The following is a 16,581-nucleotide window of genomic DNA, read 5'->3' as shown; positions in this document are numbered from 1 at the left end:
GAGGAGGAGGAGGAGGAGGGGGAAAAGGGGAGGGAATGTTGAGGGAAAATCGTGTTCAGGGAGAAGAGGAAGGAAGGGGGGACCTAATAACCCGCTTCAAACCCTCCCCTTGCTTCTTTCTAATCATTGGTTTGTATCTTTCCCTTCATCACGTCCGTCCTTCACTACGTCGTACCCACGTCCTACGCGTGCGAGATGTGTCCGTCCTGCCCTGTTGCTTTCCTTACCCCGCTCCATCCCCTCCCTCTCTCACCCCAACCCCCCATTACTGATTCCATGATCCTTCCCGTCGCTCTCCTCCTTCCTCTTCCCATCCCTCTCTCCCCTCCTGGCCCCTCCCACCCCACCCGACCCCCCGGACGCAGAGGACTGCACTGAGGCGCTTGGGGAGGTACGACAGCTGCGCTCCCTGGACGTACGACTGGACCATACCTTTGTGTCCAGTTGCTCGGGGGATGTACGGAGTCTGTGTGATGAGGAGGTAGCTGAACAGCTCGAGTCGGGGCCGGAGGTGGTGCCGTTCGGGCTGTCTGCGCCGTTCGAGTGCCTGCGGGGCAGGCTGGAGCTGGTGCGAGATGCAACCTGCAGGAGGTACGGCAAACTGGTGTTGAGAGGGAGTGAAGTGCGGTGATGTGCTGTGATATGAAAGTCCAAAAGTCAAAGCATGGTCCAACTGCCAGCGGGCGTCCGACAGCGATGGCGCAACTGCCCAACATTACGGAGGGTGGAGGGGGAAAGTGAGGAATATGAAAAGAGCGTTAACGCATGGGAAGCGGGAAAATGATGATAAAGGGCGTATGTATGTCGGTATGGAAGTCGTGTGCCGGACGCGTGGCTAGGGGAACACGATGGCAGCAGTGGGGGGCGGTGAGGACGGGGACGAGGAGGAGGAGGAGGAGGGGTGTAGGCCGTAGGGCTGAGGCGGGGGGGGAGAAGCCCGGTGCAATGGCACCGAGCTGGAGTGTTTTACAGGAGTAGGGTGGCGCGAGAGTGGCTGCAGGCGTTGGGGGCGGGTCGGGGAGGGGCAGGTGGGGGTGGGGGTTTCTGTTGCTGGGTTTGGTCCTTCTGCACGCGGACATACATACTTACATACGCACATCTTCATTCGTTGAGAGGAATACCCAGCTAACTGATTATACTTCGTTATACTTCATTACTGGACTACTAGCATTGCTTTGGTAAAGTTGTCCTTCATGTGACTTGTTCAACAAACGTACGTCCATGCGTACTTCTCGCGGCTTAGTCCATTTACACACACACATACATACACATATACACACACGGGCGCGCCCTTTCTCCTGCCTGCCCCACGTGCGGCGGCTCCCACCGGCTGCTGCTGCCGCTGCTTTCCCACAGACATATGTACGAGAGCCTGGTGGATGCCTACACTGACAACCGTCTGGATGCGGGCCTTATGCGGGGTTGCCACCAGGAGGTGGCGCTGCTGTGCTCCCAGCACCCGCCTCGTGCACTGGAGTGCCTGCAGGTGGGGCGGAGGGGGCAAGGAGGGGGGGAAGGAGGGCGGGAGAGGGGGGGAGGAGGGGGGAAGGAAGGGATGGGGGAAGGGCGGAAGGAGGGGGGAAGGAAGGTAGGGGAGGGGGGGGCAAGGGGGGGTTTACCGTATGAGGTGGGAAGGTGACGCATGGCAGACCTGGGGGTAGGTAGGGGGGAGGGGGATTATGACGAGGAGGTGGGGGAAGGATGAGGGGCTCCGGAACAGGATGGGGTTGGGGGTGGGCGGGGCGCGTGGGACTCGTATGGAGTGTATTGCGACCGTGCGACGAATGTACATACATACAAACGCACACTATGACGCCCTGCTCCTTGTTAACGACACTTCTTTCGTTCCCCCTTTCCAAAGTTTGTACGCCGGCAGTCCCACCCCATTCCTTGTTTCTTTGCCGCACATGACTCCCCCCTCCCGCCGTGTCTTACGTGTATTTCCCCCCGTGTGCCTCCCGCCCTTACTGCAGGAGAGGATGGACAAGTTCAGTCGCGAGGACTCCCCCGCGGTGCTCAAGGTGGTGGTGGTGGTGGGGGTGGGGAGGGGGGGGGGAGGAGTGGAAGTGGTGGTGGTGGGAAATGGGGGTGGGGCCTGGCAGCTCGGGATTGGTTGACGGGTGGGCCTCGATGTTAAGGGGTAAACCTGATACCGGCCTGATGCAGGTAAACAAGTACACGAACATATATGTATACATACATACATACATACATACATACATACATACATACATACATACATACATACATACATACATACATACATACATACATACATACATACATACATACACAAGGTGCCACGTGCTGCTCTTCCTGCCCCGCCTTCCTTATTCGGACTGCGGTTGGTGCAGTTGGTGCAGTTGGGACGTCATCGGCTGTTGTGGGCTTTTTTCGAACATTCACTTCTTTCGGTAGTACATCATTCTGGCCTTCTTGCATTATCACATATATGCTTCCACCTCCCCTACCTACCTCTCTCTTTTCTCCCCCCCCCCCTCTCTCTCCCCCGCTCTCTCTCTCTCTTGCTGTACACACGTGTCGACATGTGTACGTGTGTATGTATGTGTTCAGGGCAAGATTTCGGAGGCGTGTATGGCGGTGGTCCTCGACCGGCGCACCCAGGCCGCCACCGACGTGGCCTTCATCCCCGACCTCATGGAGGCGTGTGCCCGGGAGCACGCCACCATGTGCTCGGCACCGGGAATGGAGGTGAGTGGGGAATGGGGGGGGGAGGGGGGGAGGTGGGGGGGGAAAAGGCAGGAGAAGCGTCCCGCTCCCAGCAAGCCCCATCCCTTTCTTCGCTGTAGTTTTTTGGAGCTGGTGGTTCCCAGAGCTAGGGACTCGGTTACTGAGTCCTCATGGCGCTCGTCGGACTCCTCCGGCGGCGGTGGTGGTGGTGGTAGTTGTGTCGGTTGGTGCTTGGGACGTACTCCTCGTCATCGTCATCGTCATCGTGTTCTGAAACAATTGAACCTCTTGCCTTCCTCACCTAGCATCACCCAGCAGCATCATGGTATGATTTCCCACCCCCTTCACCTTCCCACCCCACCCCACCCCCCGACCTCGCTCTCCTCCCATTCCTCCCCCTCCCGCGCGCTCCGGTCAGGGTATTCGCGCCCTGGACTGCCTTGCCGACCGCCGCACCTCCCCCGGCTTCTCCGAGCGCTGCGGCCTGGCCCTGCGGGAGTACCTGACCGAGGCGACCAGGGACATCCGCACCATGGCGGGACTCCGGGAGGACTGCGGGGAGGAGATCAGCACCTTGTGCAGTGGTGAGGGGGTGGGGGTGGGGGGGAAGACGAACCACGAACGAGTGAAGCTGCTACCAAGGGGGGGAGGGGGTGGTAACTGGTAAGAAAGGTTAGTGGATGGGTGGGTGGGTGGGTGGAGGGAAGGAACTGCCTCCTGGTCCCTGGACCGCCTTACAACCCACCCCCCGGACTCGCCCTACTCTCCCGCCACAGGGCCGGGGATGCGGGTCGGAAAAAGGGGGGAGGACCCTATCCCTCATTCCTCCTCCTCCTTCCCCTCCTCCTACATCTTTACCGGAAGCCCAAGGCTCGGAGTAACGCCACTGCCCATTGGACTACATGGCTTACAATTCCAACCCTCGTTCCAATCCCCCTTTCCCACCTCTCCTCTCCTCCCCCGCTCCCCCTCTCCCCCAATACCCCCCCCCCGCAGGTGTGCAGCCCGGGGAGGGCCGAGTGGTGTCCTGCCTTCGCGACCAGCGGGCTAACATCAGCAGTGAGGCGTGTCGGGGCCAGGTGATGAGGCTGATGGGCTTCATGGTGGAGGACCACAGGATGGATGTAAAGCTGATGCAGGTGTGAGGGAGTGAGGGGGTGGGGAAGACGAACCACACACGAGTGAAGCTGCTGCCAGGGCAAGAGTGTACCAAACGTAGAACTGACCGAAAGGCGTCCGTGAAGACCGCGACCTCGTGATGACGAAGTGAAGATGATGTCGGAAGAACTAGGAGGAAGGGGGGAGAGGGGGAGGAGAGGAGAGGTGGGGAAGGGGGATTGGAAAGAAGGTTGGAATTGAGAGGCCATATAGTCCCATGGGCAGTGGCGTTACTCCGAGCCTTGGGCTTCCGGTGGTAATGATGTAGGAGGAGGAGGAGGAGAAGGAGGAATGAGGGGTAGGGTCCTCCCCCCGTTTTCCAACCCGCATCCCCGGCCCCCAACCCCCCATCCAACCCGCACCCGCTTCCAACCCCCCTTTTGTTTGACACCCTCCCTTCCAGCCCACCCACCCCTTCAACCCGCCCCCCAATAATTCCATTTAACCCCTCCCCAGGCGTGTACCAGTGACGTACAGAAGTACTGCGGCGGCTTGGAGGCCGGAGGTGGTCAGGTGGGGTAGGGGTGAAGAGAAATGAACAGGAGGGGGACGGGACGGGGGTTTGGGGTTCGGCACAGGAAGCCTTACCACACAAACCTGTGACCTCAAACACACACACACACACACACTCTTTTCCCCCCCATCCCTTCCACGCACAATGCAGCTAACACGCCCTCTTATCTCACCTCACGATATCCCCACCTGTCTGCCGCTGGTGGTGTGCTCTCCGTCCCCCTTTCTCCCCCCCCCGCCACTCCCCCTTCCCCCCTTACTCAGGTCCACGACTGCCTCCGGCGCTCCGCCGAACACCTCTCCCCGGAGTGCCGGGAGGCCGAGGAGGAGGTGGAGAGGATGGAACACGAGGATGTGCGGCTGAACCCAAAACTTATGAGGTGTGTGTGTGTGTGTGTGTGTGAGAGAGAGAGAGAGAGAGAGAGAGAGAGAGTCTGGAAGGGGGGTAATGAGGGGCTTATGTGGTGTAGGCTAGCGGTCGGCCGAGAGAGTGTGTGTACATGTGTGAGAGGAAGGCTGAGGAGGTCGCGATGCTCCTAATAACCACCACCACCACCAACAACAACAACAACAACAGCAGCATTTAACAGCCTAAAGGAACATTGAGGTTCCTTCAGAACCTTCCAATGTCCCCCTCCCCGACCACTCCCCGCCCTGCCATCCTCATCCCATCCCATCCCAGCTTTCCTTAATCTGAACCACCCTCTCCCTCTCCCTCTCTCCTCCTTCCCCTCACGGCCACCTGGCCCCTGTCCTCCCCCCGCCTGCCCCCTCCCTTCCACGCCCCCTTATCCCCCACACACGTACACATGCACAGGGAGTGCCCTCTGGCCATCAGCAGCTTCTGTTCCGACGTTCCCCCCGGAGACGCCCGAGTCATCAGCTGCCTGCAGGGGAACATGGACAAGGGCCACTTCCCCGCAGGCTGCAGGCTGGCGCTCAGACAGCTCACGGACAGGGCCGCAGTCAAGTATTCGCTCAACTACAGGTTGAGCCAGGAGTGCGAGGAGGGTGAGGAGGAGGAGGAGGAGGAGGGGATGGAGAAGCGAGGGGGGATCTATGCGGCGGGGTGGGGTTGGGGTGCGGGGTGGCTTGGTGGTGGTGGTGGTGGGGAGATCGCGACGGGATGGCAGGGGAAAAGGAGGCGAAGGGGGACGGTTCGTTTGTTAGTCAGTTGTTGGTTCGTTGGTTGGTTGGTTTGTCAGTTGTTGGTTGATGCAAAACAAAATGTTATCCTGTGTTATTCAGTTATGTTCTTTTCATATGTTTGGCCAAACGAAACTGGTGTCGATTCATTTAAAGTAGCTACTACTTGTGTAAAGTCAGGTTTCGGCAGCAAAGTGCTGCTGTCAGGCTCATCGGTGCCTTGGTTGATTGGCGGTTGGTGGTTGGCGGTACATTGACACGAGAACTATTCCAAGCGCCTGCATGCAGATCCCTTTTACACCACACGCCCTTCGTCGTCCCCCTCTCCACCCCTTTCCACCTTCCCACCCCCTCTCTCCTCCCCCGCCCTCCCCCCGCCCTCCCCGGCCCGCCTCTCCACCTTTCCCGCGCCCCCTCCAGACACTCAGCGGCTGTGTCCCGAAGCGGTTGATGAGTTGGGCTCGTCCCGTCAGTCGGTTACTGGTACGGGCGGGGCCCACCGCGAGGAGACCACTCTGGGCTGTCTGGCCAGGCAGTCCGCGCAGCTGGCACCGGGATGCAGATCGGAGCTGCAGGTAGGGCCGGGGAGGGAGGGGGAAGGGCCGGGGAGGGGGAAGGGGGGGGGAGGGGGAGGGAGAAGGGGCGGGGGCGGGGGAAGGGGCGGGGGAGGGGGAAGGGGGTTAGGTTAGGGCGAGCTTTGTGGAGCAGGAGGCGTGGGGCGTGTGCGTCTGGAGGGAAGCCGCCAGCCCCATCCCGCTTCCGTCCCATCCTCCCCTTCAACAAGAAGCAATGGACCTTGATAAGTTGGTGGGGGGGGCACCAACACACGAATACGCTGAGGTTAAGGGGTCTGCGGACCCAAGGGTTGCATGGAAGTGTGGAATGGGGGAGTGGGATGGGCGTGTAATGGGTAGAGTGTGGGTTGTGCGGTTAGGGAAGCGGAGGAGGAGTTTCCGGAAGGGCCATCCCAGGCTGGTGTGACGCGCTTGCAGCTGGCGCTGCTGCCACGTCGCTTCTGCTTCTGCTGCTACTGCTGAGGCTGATACGGTACTAGAGCTGTTGCTGCTGTTGCTGCTGCTCCGTGCTGGTGTTGCTGTAGGCGCTTGTGAAGTTGTCCCTCAACCGCTACCGGGTGGGGATGCCGTTGACCAGTCAGTGCGACGGAGATGTGATGCAGAAGTGCCAGGTGGACCGGGTGGCGGCTCCCTTCCTGCAGAGCGGCTACGTGCTCAGCTGCCTGGCTAAACACGCCGCCCACCTGCACAAGCCCTGCTGGGAGCTGGTGTCGACGATGGACGAGGGGTGAGCGGGGAGTGGAGTGGAGTGGAGTGGAGTGGAAAGGAAGAGGGGGAGGGGGAGGGGAGATGCATGTTGATGAACATGGAGTGCGAGCCCCAGCGGCAGGGGGATGACAAGAGTGTGTCTAGCCCCCCCTTTTTTCTCCGTCTTCCTCCTCCGCATCATACGGTGCTTCCCCTCTTCGCCCTCACACGCCTCCTACGTTGAACGTTACAACACCCCCCACATCATCACCTTTATAACCTTTAGCCCCACTCCAGCCCCACACCCACCTTTTAACACCCCTCGCATCGCAGGCAGTTCAAACGTGCCGCAGCCGCGGAGACCACCGCCTGGCAGCAGACCCAGACCCAGACCGGTTCGGGTGGGGCCGGGGCGGGGGGTCTCCTGCTGGATGAGCGGCAGCTGGAACGGCTGGCAGCGGACCTCCGGCGGGAGCTGGAGCCTAGGATTTACAGCAATGTGCATGAGCAGGTGGGGGTGGGGGGGACGGAGGGGGGTGGGTTGGGTTGGGGAAGGTGGCTGTGGAGGAAGGAGGGGTATGTGTTTTTTTAATTGATATGAAAAATCTCGGTTGGGATGGGAGAAAGAGGAGGGTGGGCTTTTGGAACCGCGGCTTCCTTCGCCACTGCTTTTCCCTGCTCGCCCTGTGCCCCCCCCCCTGTGGCGATAATCTCCCGGGGCCGCTGCCTCGAGGCTCCGTAGAGTACAGCATCCGCAGCAGCACCATCACCACCCTGGATGCCGCCACCCTCGCACCACCCCTTGGTCCCCGTGCGCCATCTGGGGGGGGGGGCTCTTCACAAAACGTTCCTCCTCACCTCAGCCCGTCCCGTCATTGGAATGGGTGTGGGGTGACGTGGGGTACTTTCCTGTGCTGCGTGGAACAGGGGCACTGCATTGATAAGCACGGGCCCTGCGTCCTGACCCTAACCCACACGTCCCCTCCGTCCGCTTCCCTCCTAACCGCCCTCTTCCTCCCCTCCCCTTGCTCCTTCAGATCAACCGCAAGGCGGTGGTGGTTGCTCGCAACGTGACGGGCGCGCTGGTGATGTCCATCGCCCCCCGGGTAAACGCACTGGTGCACACCACCACCTGGCTGCTGGGCCTTACGGTCATAGGGCTGCTGGGGGGGCTGCTGGCCTGGCGCAAGTTCTTGTCGGTTAAGGGAGGGGGCGTGCTGGTGGTCAGAAAGGACGGGCGGGTGTGAGACAGGGCTGGCGGGGAATTAGGCTGACGGTGCGTGTGTATGTGCGTATGTACGTATGTAGTATAGTATAGGTGTAGGGGGTGAGCTGGGGATGTGGGTGGGAATGGGTGATGGGACTTTTACCTCTTTACAAGGTTGGGGGAAAAGTCGGGAGCTGGCTAGGTGGTAGGCTGCGGTGGCCGAAAGACGGGTTACAGGAGGGTTTGGCAGTAGATGAGGTGTATGTGTGCGTGTGTGTGTTTCAGGTGCCTGGGGCGAGGGCTAGTGAGGGCGAAAGCTAGGCCGAACGTGACAGTGCTTGAGGTAGTGGCAGGCCTGCTGTTAAGAAGAGGAGAGGGGCATTTGAGTGGCGATTACGTCTTGGCGGCTTAGAGATGAGGAGACGAGTAGAACTACCCAACCAAAAACCTCATTTGCTCTCGTCGATATTGTGAAGCTCTGGACGCCTTTGTCAATTTATTGACATGACTCTTTGACAGGTTTGATGGATTTGAACCTTTTTTGGGGGAAAGCTTCTGACTGGCGAGGCGGACAGATTGAACTGACTTGCCAGGGCGGTGGTGGTGCTGCAGGTCCGGGAAGACGCTCCTGATGAAAGGAGACTCGAAACGACGGGGGGGGGTCTTGGCGGTGGGGGGGGGAAATGTCCGTCGGCCGACGAGATCGGCGAGACGTGGCCTTTCTTAGGACTGGCAGGTCAGGCCAAGTCAGGTCAGGTCAGGCAAAGAAGTGGAGGTGTATATAAAAGAGGAGGGGGCTTGCCGTGGGTTGACTGAAGCCCTTGGTAGTCTACGCAAGAGATTAGCTTTGTGTACGGCAGGTGTACAGGGTCGTACGGCATATGCCATTGCCGGGCGGGGTGAGAAATGGCTGATTTCTGGTGGCGATGTGCAAGCCGAGGGTCTTGTGGTGGAGGGTCTTGTGGTGGTTAAGGCGGGAGACGAGAGCTGTCCCAAGTTATTGAGAACCGCACAGCGTGCGCGAGGAAAGCTCGGGTGCCCTGGCGGATCGTCACAATGCTTGACAGCGCGGACAGCCCTCAGGGACGATGCTCTTCCTCTTCGGGACTTTGCGACCCGATTCACGTCGTCGTCATGCTGCCCAGAATCTGGTTCTTTGATATTTTATCACAGCACACCTGCTTTGTAGCCAAAACAACCCTGCTTTGCAATTTTCAGGAGCTGAAAAGTCCATTTCTGTCAAGGTGAATTACCCCGTCCCAAACTGTCCCAAATGCAATATGGCGTTTGACATTTTGCGCCGTCGCTAAGAATGTTGGGGGGGAAACCTGGACAAGGCCTGGCATATCTGGATAGAGTTTTGGTACCCTCCATATGCCACACAGTCCTTTCCATAATTCCGACCCTAGTAATGCATTTAAGCACGGCCCGTAGGAAGACGGACAGCATGCCACTGAAGGGCGGCAGAGCCCCGCTGGTCACTTTTGCTAATTTATTAGAGTCACGCGAAATATACTCCAGCTGCGCCTTTACTTTATTAGCCACAGGTTGGTGGACATATAGCCCTGCATCGCACATGGATGTAGCACGGGCCTTTGTTCATGGAGTTGTTGTTCGCAGTCAAACCAGCACGACGTTTCATCTCTCGATATTGACTAGAACGCTTAGCATGTCCCATGACCTTAACAAAGTTCCCTTGCGCATAGCTTTTGTGCGGGAGGCGCTCCTAGGGGCGCTGCACTCGACCCGTTCGGGGTCTACTGTAACAATCGCATTCGCATAGCTTTTACTGGTTGCCTGCACTGGCCTGCACGGGCAAGCACCGGAGACCTTTTCTGCGAGGTTTGGTGTTGCGTCTGCACCTTCAGGCAGGTCCAGAATTGCTGCAATACTCACAGGGCCCCACAGCGAGATTATTGCTTACGCAGGCCCTGCTTAGCGGCAGGCGTCAAGAAGCATCCAAGGGGTTGTTTGTCCTCACGGCTGGCTGCACCTTTGGACGCGACGGTTCTCTCCTAGCGAGGTTCTGACCGCGCTGCGGAGCTTTCAGCATCTTTTCATGCACAAATGCCTACCTACTTCATCGACCGCGCAAAAGCCGATAACGGCAAATGCGTAGGTAAGTGCAACGCACGAGCGCTTTTGCACAGATCTTGCCTTTAGGACGGAACGTTGGCAAGCACATTCGAGTTTGTTACGAAAAAGCTATATCCACCTTGTTTTGTGCCTTTACAACGTTGTAGCTTCCGTGGTATTAGGAGTTGCCGCAGCGCGTGCGCCGACGGATTGTGAACCATGGGTCGTCTCCCTAAGTTTCTCGCTTCCCTGTTCAACACTGCGGCGCTGCGGCGGTTCTCTTCTTGCCGGCCCGCCGCTGCCGCGTTCGCCGCCGCATTCTCTGCTGCTAAGCCTTTTTGACTTCTGCCTTATATTTCTTGCAGGCTGCAGTAAGGCAATCGCAGAAGGCCATTTACAACTTGTGCTGAAGTCTCCCAAGGGCCCGCCTCACCCCAGGTATCTGTGGACGTATGGGCGTCTAGGATGCTCACACGCCTATAAAATATGCAATTTCATCTAGGCTGGGGTTGCATAACCGACCCAGCCTAGCCAAGGAAAAGGTCTACAGCTATCCATCTTTTTGTTGTTGTTGTTACATGGTCGTGGGTGCGTTCCCCGAACGAGCCGAGGGCTCAAGGGCTGCCAAATCGCCTATAAGCACCATCCTACCTCGCACTTCCAACGAAACAAGTGATGAGGTATACTAACGACCAAATCCATATTTTAATTATCTGGTTTCCATCATATCCTCGCCTCATGCAGAGCGGTGGACCAGAAGCCAGAGCGCCCCGTATTTGTCCCGTAGCCTACGGTCCCGTTTCGGGCCGTGACGCTTACATGCGCCCGGGCTAGGAGCTAATCCTTCCGCGTGGAGAAAGGCGTTTATTTGCTCAGGGTTGCTTGCTTCCCTTCTTGCTTCGCTTGCTAACATACTCGAATACTAAAGCAAAAAAGACGCACGCGGTATATGCGCACAACCACACGAACGAAAGAAATTTTCCCCGTTTGCTAATTTTTTGAGGAGTAGCGATGCCTGCTGTGACTCATGCTGCTTCTGCTTGTGCGCTTGTGCAGGCACTTCCCTGGCTGCGTTTCCATTCGGGTCGCATCCAATGTCGTCAAAGCTTACCGCTCCGTCAACAAGCTGCCGGGTCTGACCAAGCTCAGCAACGTGGACAAGGAGACAGTTCTGCACCATTTTAATAAGTTGTTAGGTGGAGAGGTGGACGAGGAGGGAGAAGGGGAAGGAGGAGATGAGGAAAAAACGCATCAGGATTATCATCATCATCAGCAGCAGCAGGAGTTGGAGATGCAGGAAGAAGTTGAAAGGCGGAGGACCCGGCACGCGGCAGTAGCTGGCGCCGCAAGGCACCGTGGTAAGCCGAGTCGTGGGAGGCGCAACCGCACTGGGGGAGCCGCGGCCGGCAAGGCGGCATCTGAGTTGTCCGAGCTCTCACAGCTGGCGACGTCGGAGGGGGCAACCCAGGATGAGCAGGGGCAGGGGCAAGGGGCGGCAGAAGGGGTGGACGGAAAGGGCGAAGTGGTGATGGGGCATGGAGCCGAGCTGCAGCCCCAGCCGCAGGTTCCTGAACAGCAGCAGCAGAAGCAGGACCTGCAGGGTGAGCTGGATGAGCACCGTCTGGAAGTGGAGGAGGGGGGAGCTACCCACGCGACCGGGGAGCAGCATCTGGGCGAGGCGGCGGCTGCCGAGTCTGGTGGACCCGTCAACCTGGCGGAGGGCGGCCGGCGTTGGAGCAATCGAGGGGTGGGGTTGGCTGGGAACAAAACCACACGGCAGGCCGCGGCCCGAGCGGGTCCTGGAGCCGCGGGTGGCGGCGGTGGCGGCGGCGTCTTCGGCGGTGGTGGCGGCGGTGGTGGCGGCGGCGGTGGCGATGGTGGTGATGGCGGAGATGGCGTTGGCGTTGGCGGTGGTGGCGGCGGAACCATGCCTGGCCCAGCGAGCCACATGCCTGTGGCGGAGTTGCAGAAACAGCCACCGCCGCCACTGCAGCCACAGGAGGAGCAGCAAGAGCAAGAGCAGTTGGGGGGGCAGGAAGGTCAAGCGAATGAGCCGGCGCCGCCGCCAAAGCTAGGGGCGCAGGGAACGGTGGCACCGGCCCAGGCTGTGCGCGAAGAGGCGGTAAAAGAGAAGGCGACCGAACAGGGCCAGCCGGAGGAGACCAAGGCGTCTTCGGAGATGAAGCGGGGGCTCAAGCGCCTTCACAGCGCGACGGCCGGGGAGATGGTGGATGGCATGCAGGCCAAGCGGCGAAGAGTGGACGCCCATGGCAATGAGAAAGATGGCGGCATGGTGGTGGAGATGGTGATTGAGGAGGACGTCCCAATGGAGGAGTGGGAGGAGGCGGGAGATCTGGAGGTGGGCGGAGGTGCCGGTGAGGGCGGAGCTGGGGCGGGACAGGGAAAGGGAGGTGGGGATGTCGCGGCGACTGGCGCTGTGGCGGCCCATGGGTTTGAAGCGGCCCCTGCGGCGGCTGAGTCGGCTGCTGAACCGCCGCCGCCGCCGCAATCGCTGGCGCAACCACAGCGGCAGCAGCAGCGGAATTCCCAGAGGCCGTCGTCTCCCAAATCGCTGAGGATCAAGCCGCAATCGCCCAAGTTGAAGCCGCAATCACCGCAACACAAGTCGCAGTAGCTGCTCACGAGGGACGGAGAGAGAGACGCGTTGACGGTGGGGGCTACTGCAGCACCTTCGCGGCTCGCGTTGGAGGCCTTTCTAGATGTGCGGAGGGCAATGGGCGCTCCTGCGGATGCCGCCGGGCAAGTCGACACTGACCTGGCTCGTCGGCGGGTCATGGAGGTGGTTGTGGAGGGGCAAGGGAAGGACGGCAACCTCCGCCTGGGGTGTTCAGGATGTCCTTCGTTGCTGTTGCTATTGCTATTGTCATGTGTTGGTGGTACAGATGCTTTGTTGACCAGGAGCTTCTCGTTGATAAACTTCCCGGTGCGCGAAAGAGTAGGCGACTGGACCCTGGAACGTCGAAGAGACGTGCAGTTCGGGGGCCTGGAGGGGATGGATGAGTCTGGCCAAGCCCAGTCCATGAGGGGAGCTAAGGCCCTGAGTTAATGTAGGAAATTCAGTTCCTTGAGTCGTCTTGGGCAAGGAGCCATGACGGTCTGCTGCTTGTATGCAAGCTGTGCCGCTTCCGCTAACGGAGTCTTGACGCTGATATCTTCGACGGATCATGGATCTGTTCTCTGTTAAGTGGTGGTCACATGGCGCCAGTTTGCTGTCCGTTGCCCGCATTCGCCGTTGTCTAGGTTGTTACACGTGCGAGGTACAGGGTACTTGCTGTGTGTACCCACTGTCCCACAAGTATATGAAACCTGTGTACAGTAGATATGTTATGGGCGCATTTGTCGGACTTTCCATCCGGACAACAATTGCGGTTTCGGTAAGCAAGTCCAGTTGCTGTCGATGCATGTGCCTACGGCCGCTCCAACTCTCCCGCCATTTCTACGAAGCGTCGTCGTCACGTGGCGGTGTCAGTGTTTTTCCTCTTATCGTCCTTTATAACTCGGTGTGCTTGATTCTGATTGATTAGGGAACGGAATGGAGTGCTGGTACCGGCTGTCGTTGCAGTTTCAATTTTAATGACATCTGATCTGGCCGTTAGATGGCCTGTTGGCTTAAACACATGTCCTTTACACGCTAAGTTATAGCTGCACTGACTAGGTTAACCGCAGCATGTTGGGTGTCTCATCCACTGGGCCGTTCTAGCAGCTATGCGGGTCATGGATACGTGATTTAGGCCCGTAGAAAATTTTCTTGTGTAAATTTACAGGTTCGTGCAGCATTGCCACATCGTAGATGGCATCGCGAAATGCTCAAATCCCGCAATGAACTCGCACGCCCAATACCAAACGGTGGAGACGTCGAAGTGCGGGACACGTCGCAACTCTACCTGCACCCGATGAGAAGTGCCATATACTTGCGCAAACCTCAAAACCCCGAGCGCGCGCACGTCGCGCGCGATCAAACTTCACATCACCAGTCCAGTGACAACATTACCGGAACATGGAAAAGATGCACAGTAGTGCTGGTGCACCTGTCCACACCGCGCTGGACTACTTTTCGATTGTCAGCTGTACAATCCTTGTGTTTACTCATCGTCCTCGTCCAGGAAAGCGCCCAGGACGGAGGACTTGCGGCTCATCTCCTCAACCTTGGCGGCCGCGACACTGCCGCCCGCCAGCATCTTATCCAGGCGAGCCTTCTCCTTAGACAGGTATCCAACACCCTGTAAGCAACATTACCATTTAGCATTTAGTGTTGTAACCACTACACCACAACCCTTCTGGCAGACGCGCCTTTAGCCAGTGAACCCAAGTATCAAACGAAAGTTCGCAACACCTGCATGCCCCCCTTTACAAGAGAATCCTGCGGACACATGCTACTTCTGCAGTTAAAAGCTCTCGTTGGGAAGCACCGCACAGGACCTTACGTAGAACTGACGGGACGAGTCGAAATACGGAATACAAAGCCCGTGTGATAGCTCGGGATCCACGTACCTTCTCCACGGCCTTCTGCATCACCTTGACGTAGACGGCAGCGTTGGCCTTTGCGTCCTCAGCCGTCAGGGCCGCAGCAGCAGTCTCAGCCTCAGCAATAACGGCAGCCTTGTCCTCAGCCTCCACGAACTTCTTGGCAATAGGGTCCAGCGCCTCGACGCGTGCGAAGCCCTACAAAAGGCCAAGGTTGTTACCTGTTTGTCAAGAAAGATGCTTCGCCATGCTTACAGCCCGTCAACTACACCAGAAACATCGCGTGACTGGGTGGTATATCATATCACAATCGTCAACGCCGCATAACGAGCAGGCACAGAACATGAGGTTGTCACAGCAGGCAACAGCGAGAGCATTTGGACCCTGTATGATGGATAGATAGTACAAAACCTGCCAACGAATATCCGTACCTTGTCAGCAGCCAGCTTCTCCTTCAGGAACTCCAGGAAAGCAGTGGCAGTGCGGGCCTGCTGGTAGCTGCAAAGGAAAAGAATGAGTTCCGCGGTTTAGCATTGGTCGTCATGTATACGTATGCCAACTTAGGCCGTTACCAAACATGATCCAAGGAGGCAACCTTTGGCCATGACAACAACTTGGCCATGACAACAACTTCTCATGGACTCCTGCCTAAGCTCAGCTGCTAAGCAACACAAGTCCCATGCGGCATTGACTCGGCATTATACTCACTCCTGGACAGTGTCCTTGCTGGCGGGCTTGCCACGCGCGAAGTACTTGACTGCAGGGCAGAGGGGGAAGCAGCAAGTGCTTGTAAACATTTCGTAGACACGCGTATGACAGTCGAGGCCAGACTGCTACCGCACAGAGCGGGTCCGGATACATGTGCAATAAGCAGCGCAGCACCAAACCGGCACATACGAGCCACGGCGATCAAACCCTCAGGCCAAAATCCAAACACCCCTGATAAAGTTCGATAAAATTGACACGACGCGATACAGGAAGGACAGTGTAATAGCCTGCACTTACTTGTCGGGAAGCCACGGACGTCGAACTTCTCGCCGAGGCTCCGGTGGTTATCAGCGTTGACCTGCAGCGGACAGAGAGGGTCAGCCGCGAGAATATAGGGAAGGCAATGAGCGTACAATGGGCGTACAACAAGATAGGGGTAAACGTTGTCAGGTAATATTCAACATAGTCTGTTTTTTCTACTAATATCGAAACAATCGATTTCCTCTGCGAAACCCTGTGCTTCCCCTCGGACCTAACAACCCGTGCTACATGCCTCTAGCGCCTTAGACGACACATCTCGCCCAATTTCTTTGAGTCCGCGCGTTGAACCTCACCTTGGCAATAACAACCTGGTTCTTAAGCTTGGGATCAGCAGCGACAAGCTCGCCCAGCTTCTTGTACTCCGGCACCATGCGCTTGCAGTGGCCGCACCATGGCTGTGCAAGGGGGCCGGTGGAAGAGGCCGGGTTCAAAGGGTGCCAACGGAGAACCCAGTTGCTCGGCAAGGCCCAAGTGGGCAGGCCATACTTACAGCGTAGAACTCGACGATGGCATGCTTTGCGCCATTAACGTGTTTGTCGAACGTCTCAGGGGCTGCAAGAGGCAAACCAGAACCGCGCGGGATGGGTGACTGGAAGTATCTACAGGATACAGGAGTCAGCAGAAACATGCCAGCCAAGGAAATCCATATGCACCTCAGCACACATTGACTTTCTTACTCCTGTTCGGCAGTAGAACCGGTCTACAGGAGGGTCACACGTTGCGCCAGATAGACCCCTGCGCCGCTGACTTACTCAAATCAAGGACTCCAGGCAGCGACACAGTAGGATCATCCGACGCACGAACAAGAGCAAGCGCGCCAAGGAGAGCGGCGCAGAGAAGAGCGACCCGCATTTTCAGATCACTAGGTGGGACACGTAGCCGCTAGAGTGAAGAAAGGCCTGTCACACAGGACGTGACAACCTCTAAAATTCAACACTGTACGCTTGATAGCCTGCTATTCTAAATTGTACATGGCCCACTTTGAACACTATTGCAATGCAAGTACGGCTTCCA

At 58.1% G+C, this 16,581-nt stretch overlaps 2 protein-coding genes across 2 annotated transcripts in view; one reads left to right on the top strand and one right to left on the bottom strand.

The window, feature by feature from the left end:
* The window catches only part of VOLCADRAFT_96272 (uncharacterized protein), a gene marked incomplete at both ends in the record, with an annotated part of 18,355 nt that extends 5,235 nt beyond the window's left edge, over positions 1-13,120 (top strand). The window contains 18 exons of the mRNA XM_002955388.1: positions 368-591; positions 1,357-1,486; positions 1,974-2,039; positions 2,575-2,712; positions 3,110-3,275; positions 3,688-3,830; positions 4,306-4,362; positions 4,627-4,742; positions 5,180-5,373; positions 5,929-6,083; positions 6,665-6,810; positions 7,104-7,281; positions 7,808-7,993; positions 8,590-8,728; positions 10,419-10,491; positions 11,110-11,800; positions 12,053-12,428; positions 12,957-13,120. Of these exons, the coding sequence (XP_002955434.1) occupies positions 368-591; positions 1,357-1,486; positions 1,974-2,039; positions 2,575-2,712; positions 3,110-3,275; positions 3,688-3,830; positions 4,306-4,362; positions 4,627-4,742; positions 5,180-5,373; positions 5,929-6,083; positions 6,665-6,810; positions 7,104-7,281; positions 7,808-7,993; positions 8,590-8,728; positions 10,419-10,491; positions 11,110-11,800; positions 12,053-12,428; positions 12,957-13,120 (3,342 nt within the window). The remainder of the gene's footprint in view (positions 1-367; positions 592-1,356; positions 1,487-1,973; positions 2,040-2,574; positions 2,713-3,109; positions 3,276-3,687; positions 3,831-4,305; positions 4,363-4,626; positions 4,743-5,179; positions 5,374-5,928; positions 6,084-6,664; positions 6,811-7,103; positions 7,282-7,807; positions 7,994-8,589; positions 8,729-10,418; positions 10,492-11,109; positions 11,801-12,052; positions 12,429-12,956) is intronic.
* A 697-nt stretch (positions 13,121-13,817) lies between these two features.
* Positions 13,818-16,514, bottom strand: VOLCADRAFT_106773 (uncharacterized protein). Its single transcript, XM_002955328.1, has 8 exons — positions 16,320-16,514; positions 16,058-16,119; positions 15,861-15,962; positions 15,544-15,604; positions 15,247-15,295; positions 14,970-15,036; positions 14,566-14,736; positions 13,818-14,294 (listed from the first exon to the last, which is right to left on the bottom strand). Exons 1-8 carry the CDS (start codon positions 16,417-16,419, stop codon positions 14,157-14,159), a joined length of 750 nt encoding a protein of 249 aa, XP_002955374.1. The 5' UTR covers positions 16,420-16,514; the 3' UTR covers positions 13,818-14,156.
* Positions 16,515-16,581: the final 67 nt, after the last annotated feature.

The sequence above is a fragment of the Volvox carteri genome (assembly GCF_000143455.1).
Source record: "Volvox carteri f. nagariensis unplaced genomic scaffold VOLCAscaffold_51, whole genome shotgun sequence".
NCBI lineage: Eukaryota > Viridiplantae > Chlorophyta > Chlorophyceae > Chlamydomonadales > Volvocaceae > Volvox > Volvox carteri.
This window is presented reverse-complemented; position numbering and strand designations above follow the sequence as displayed.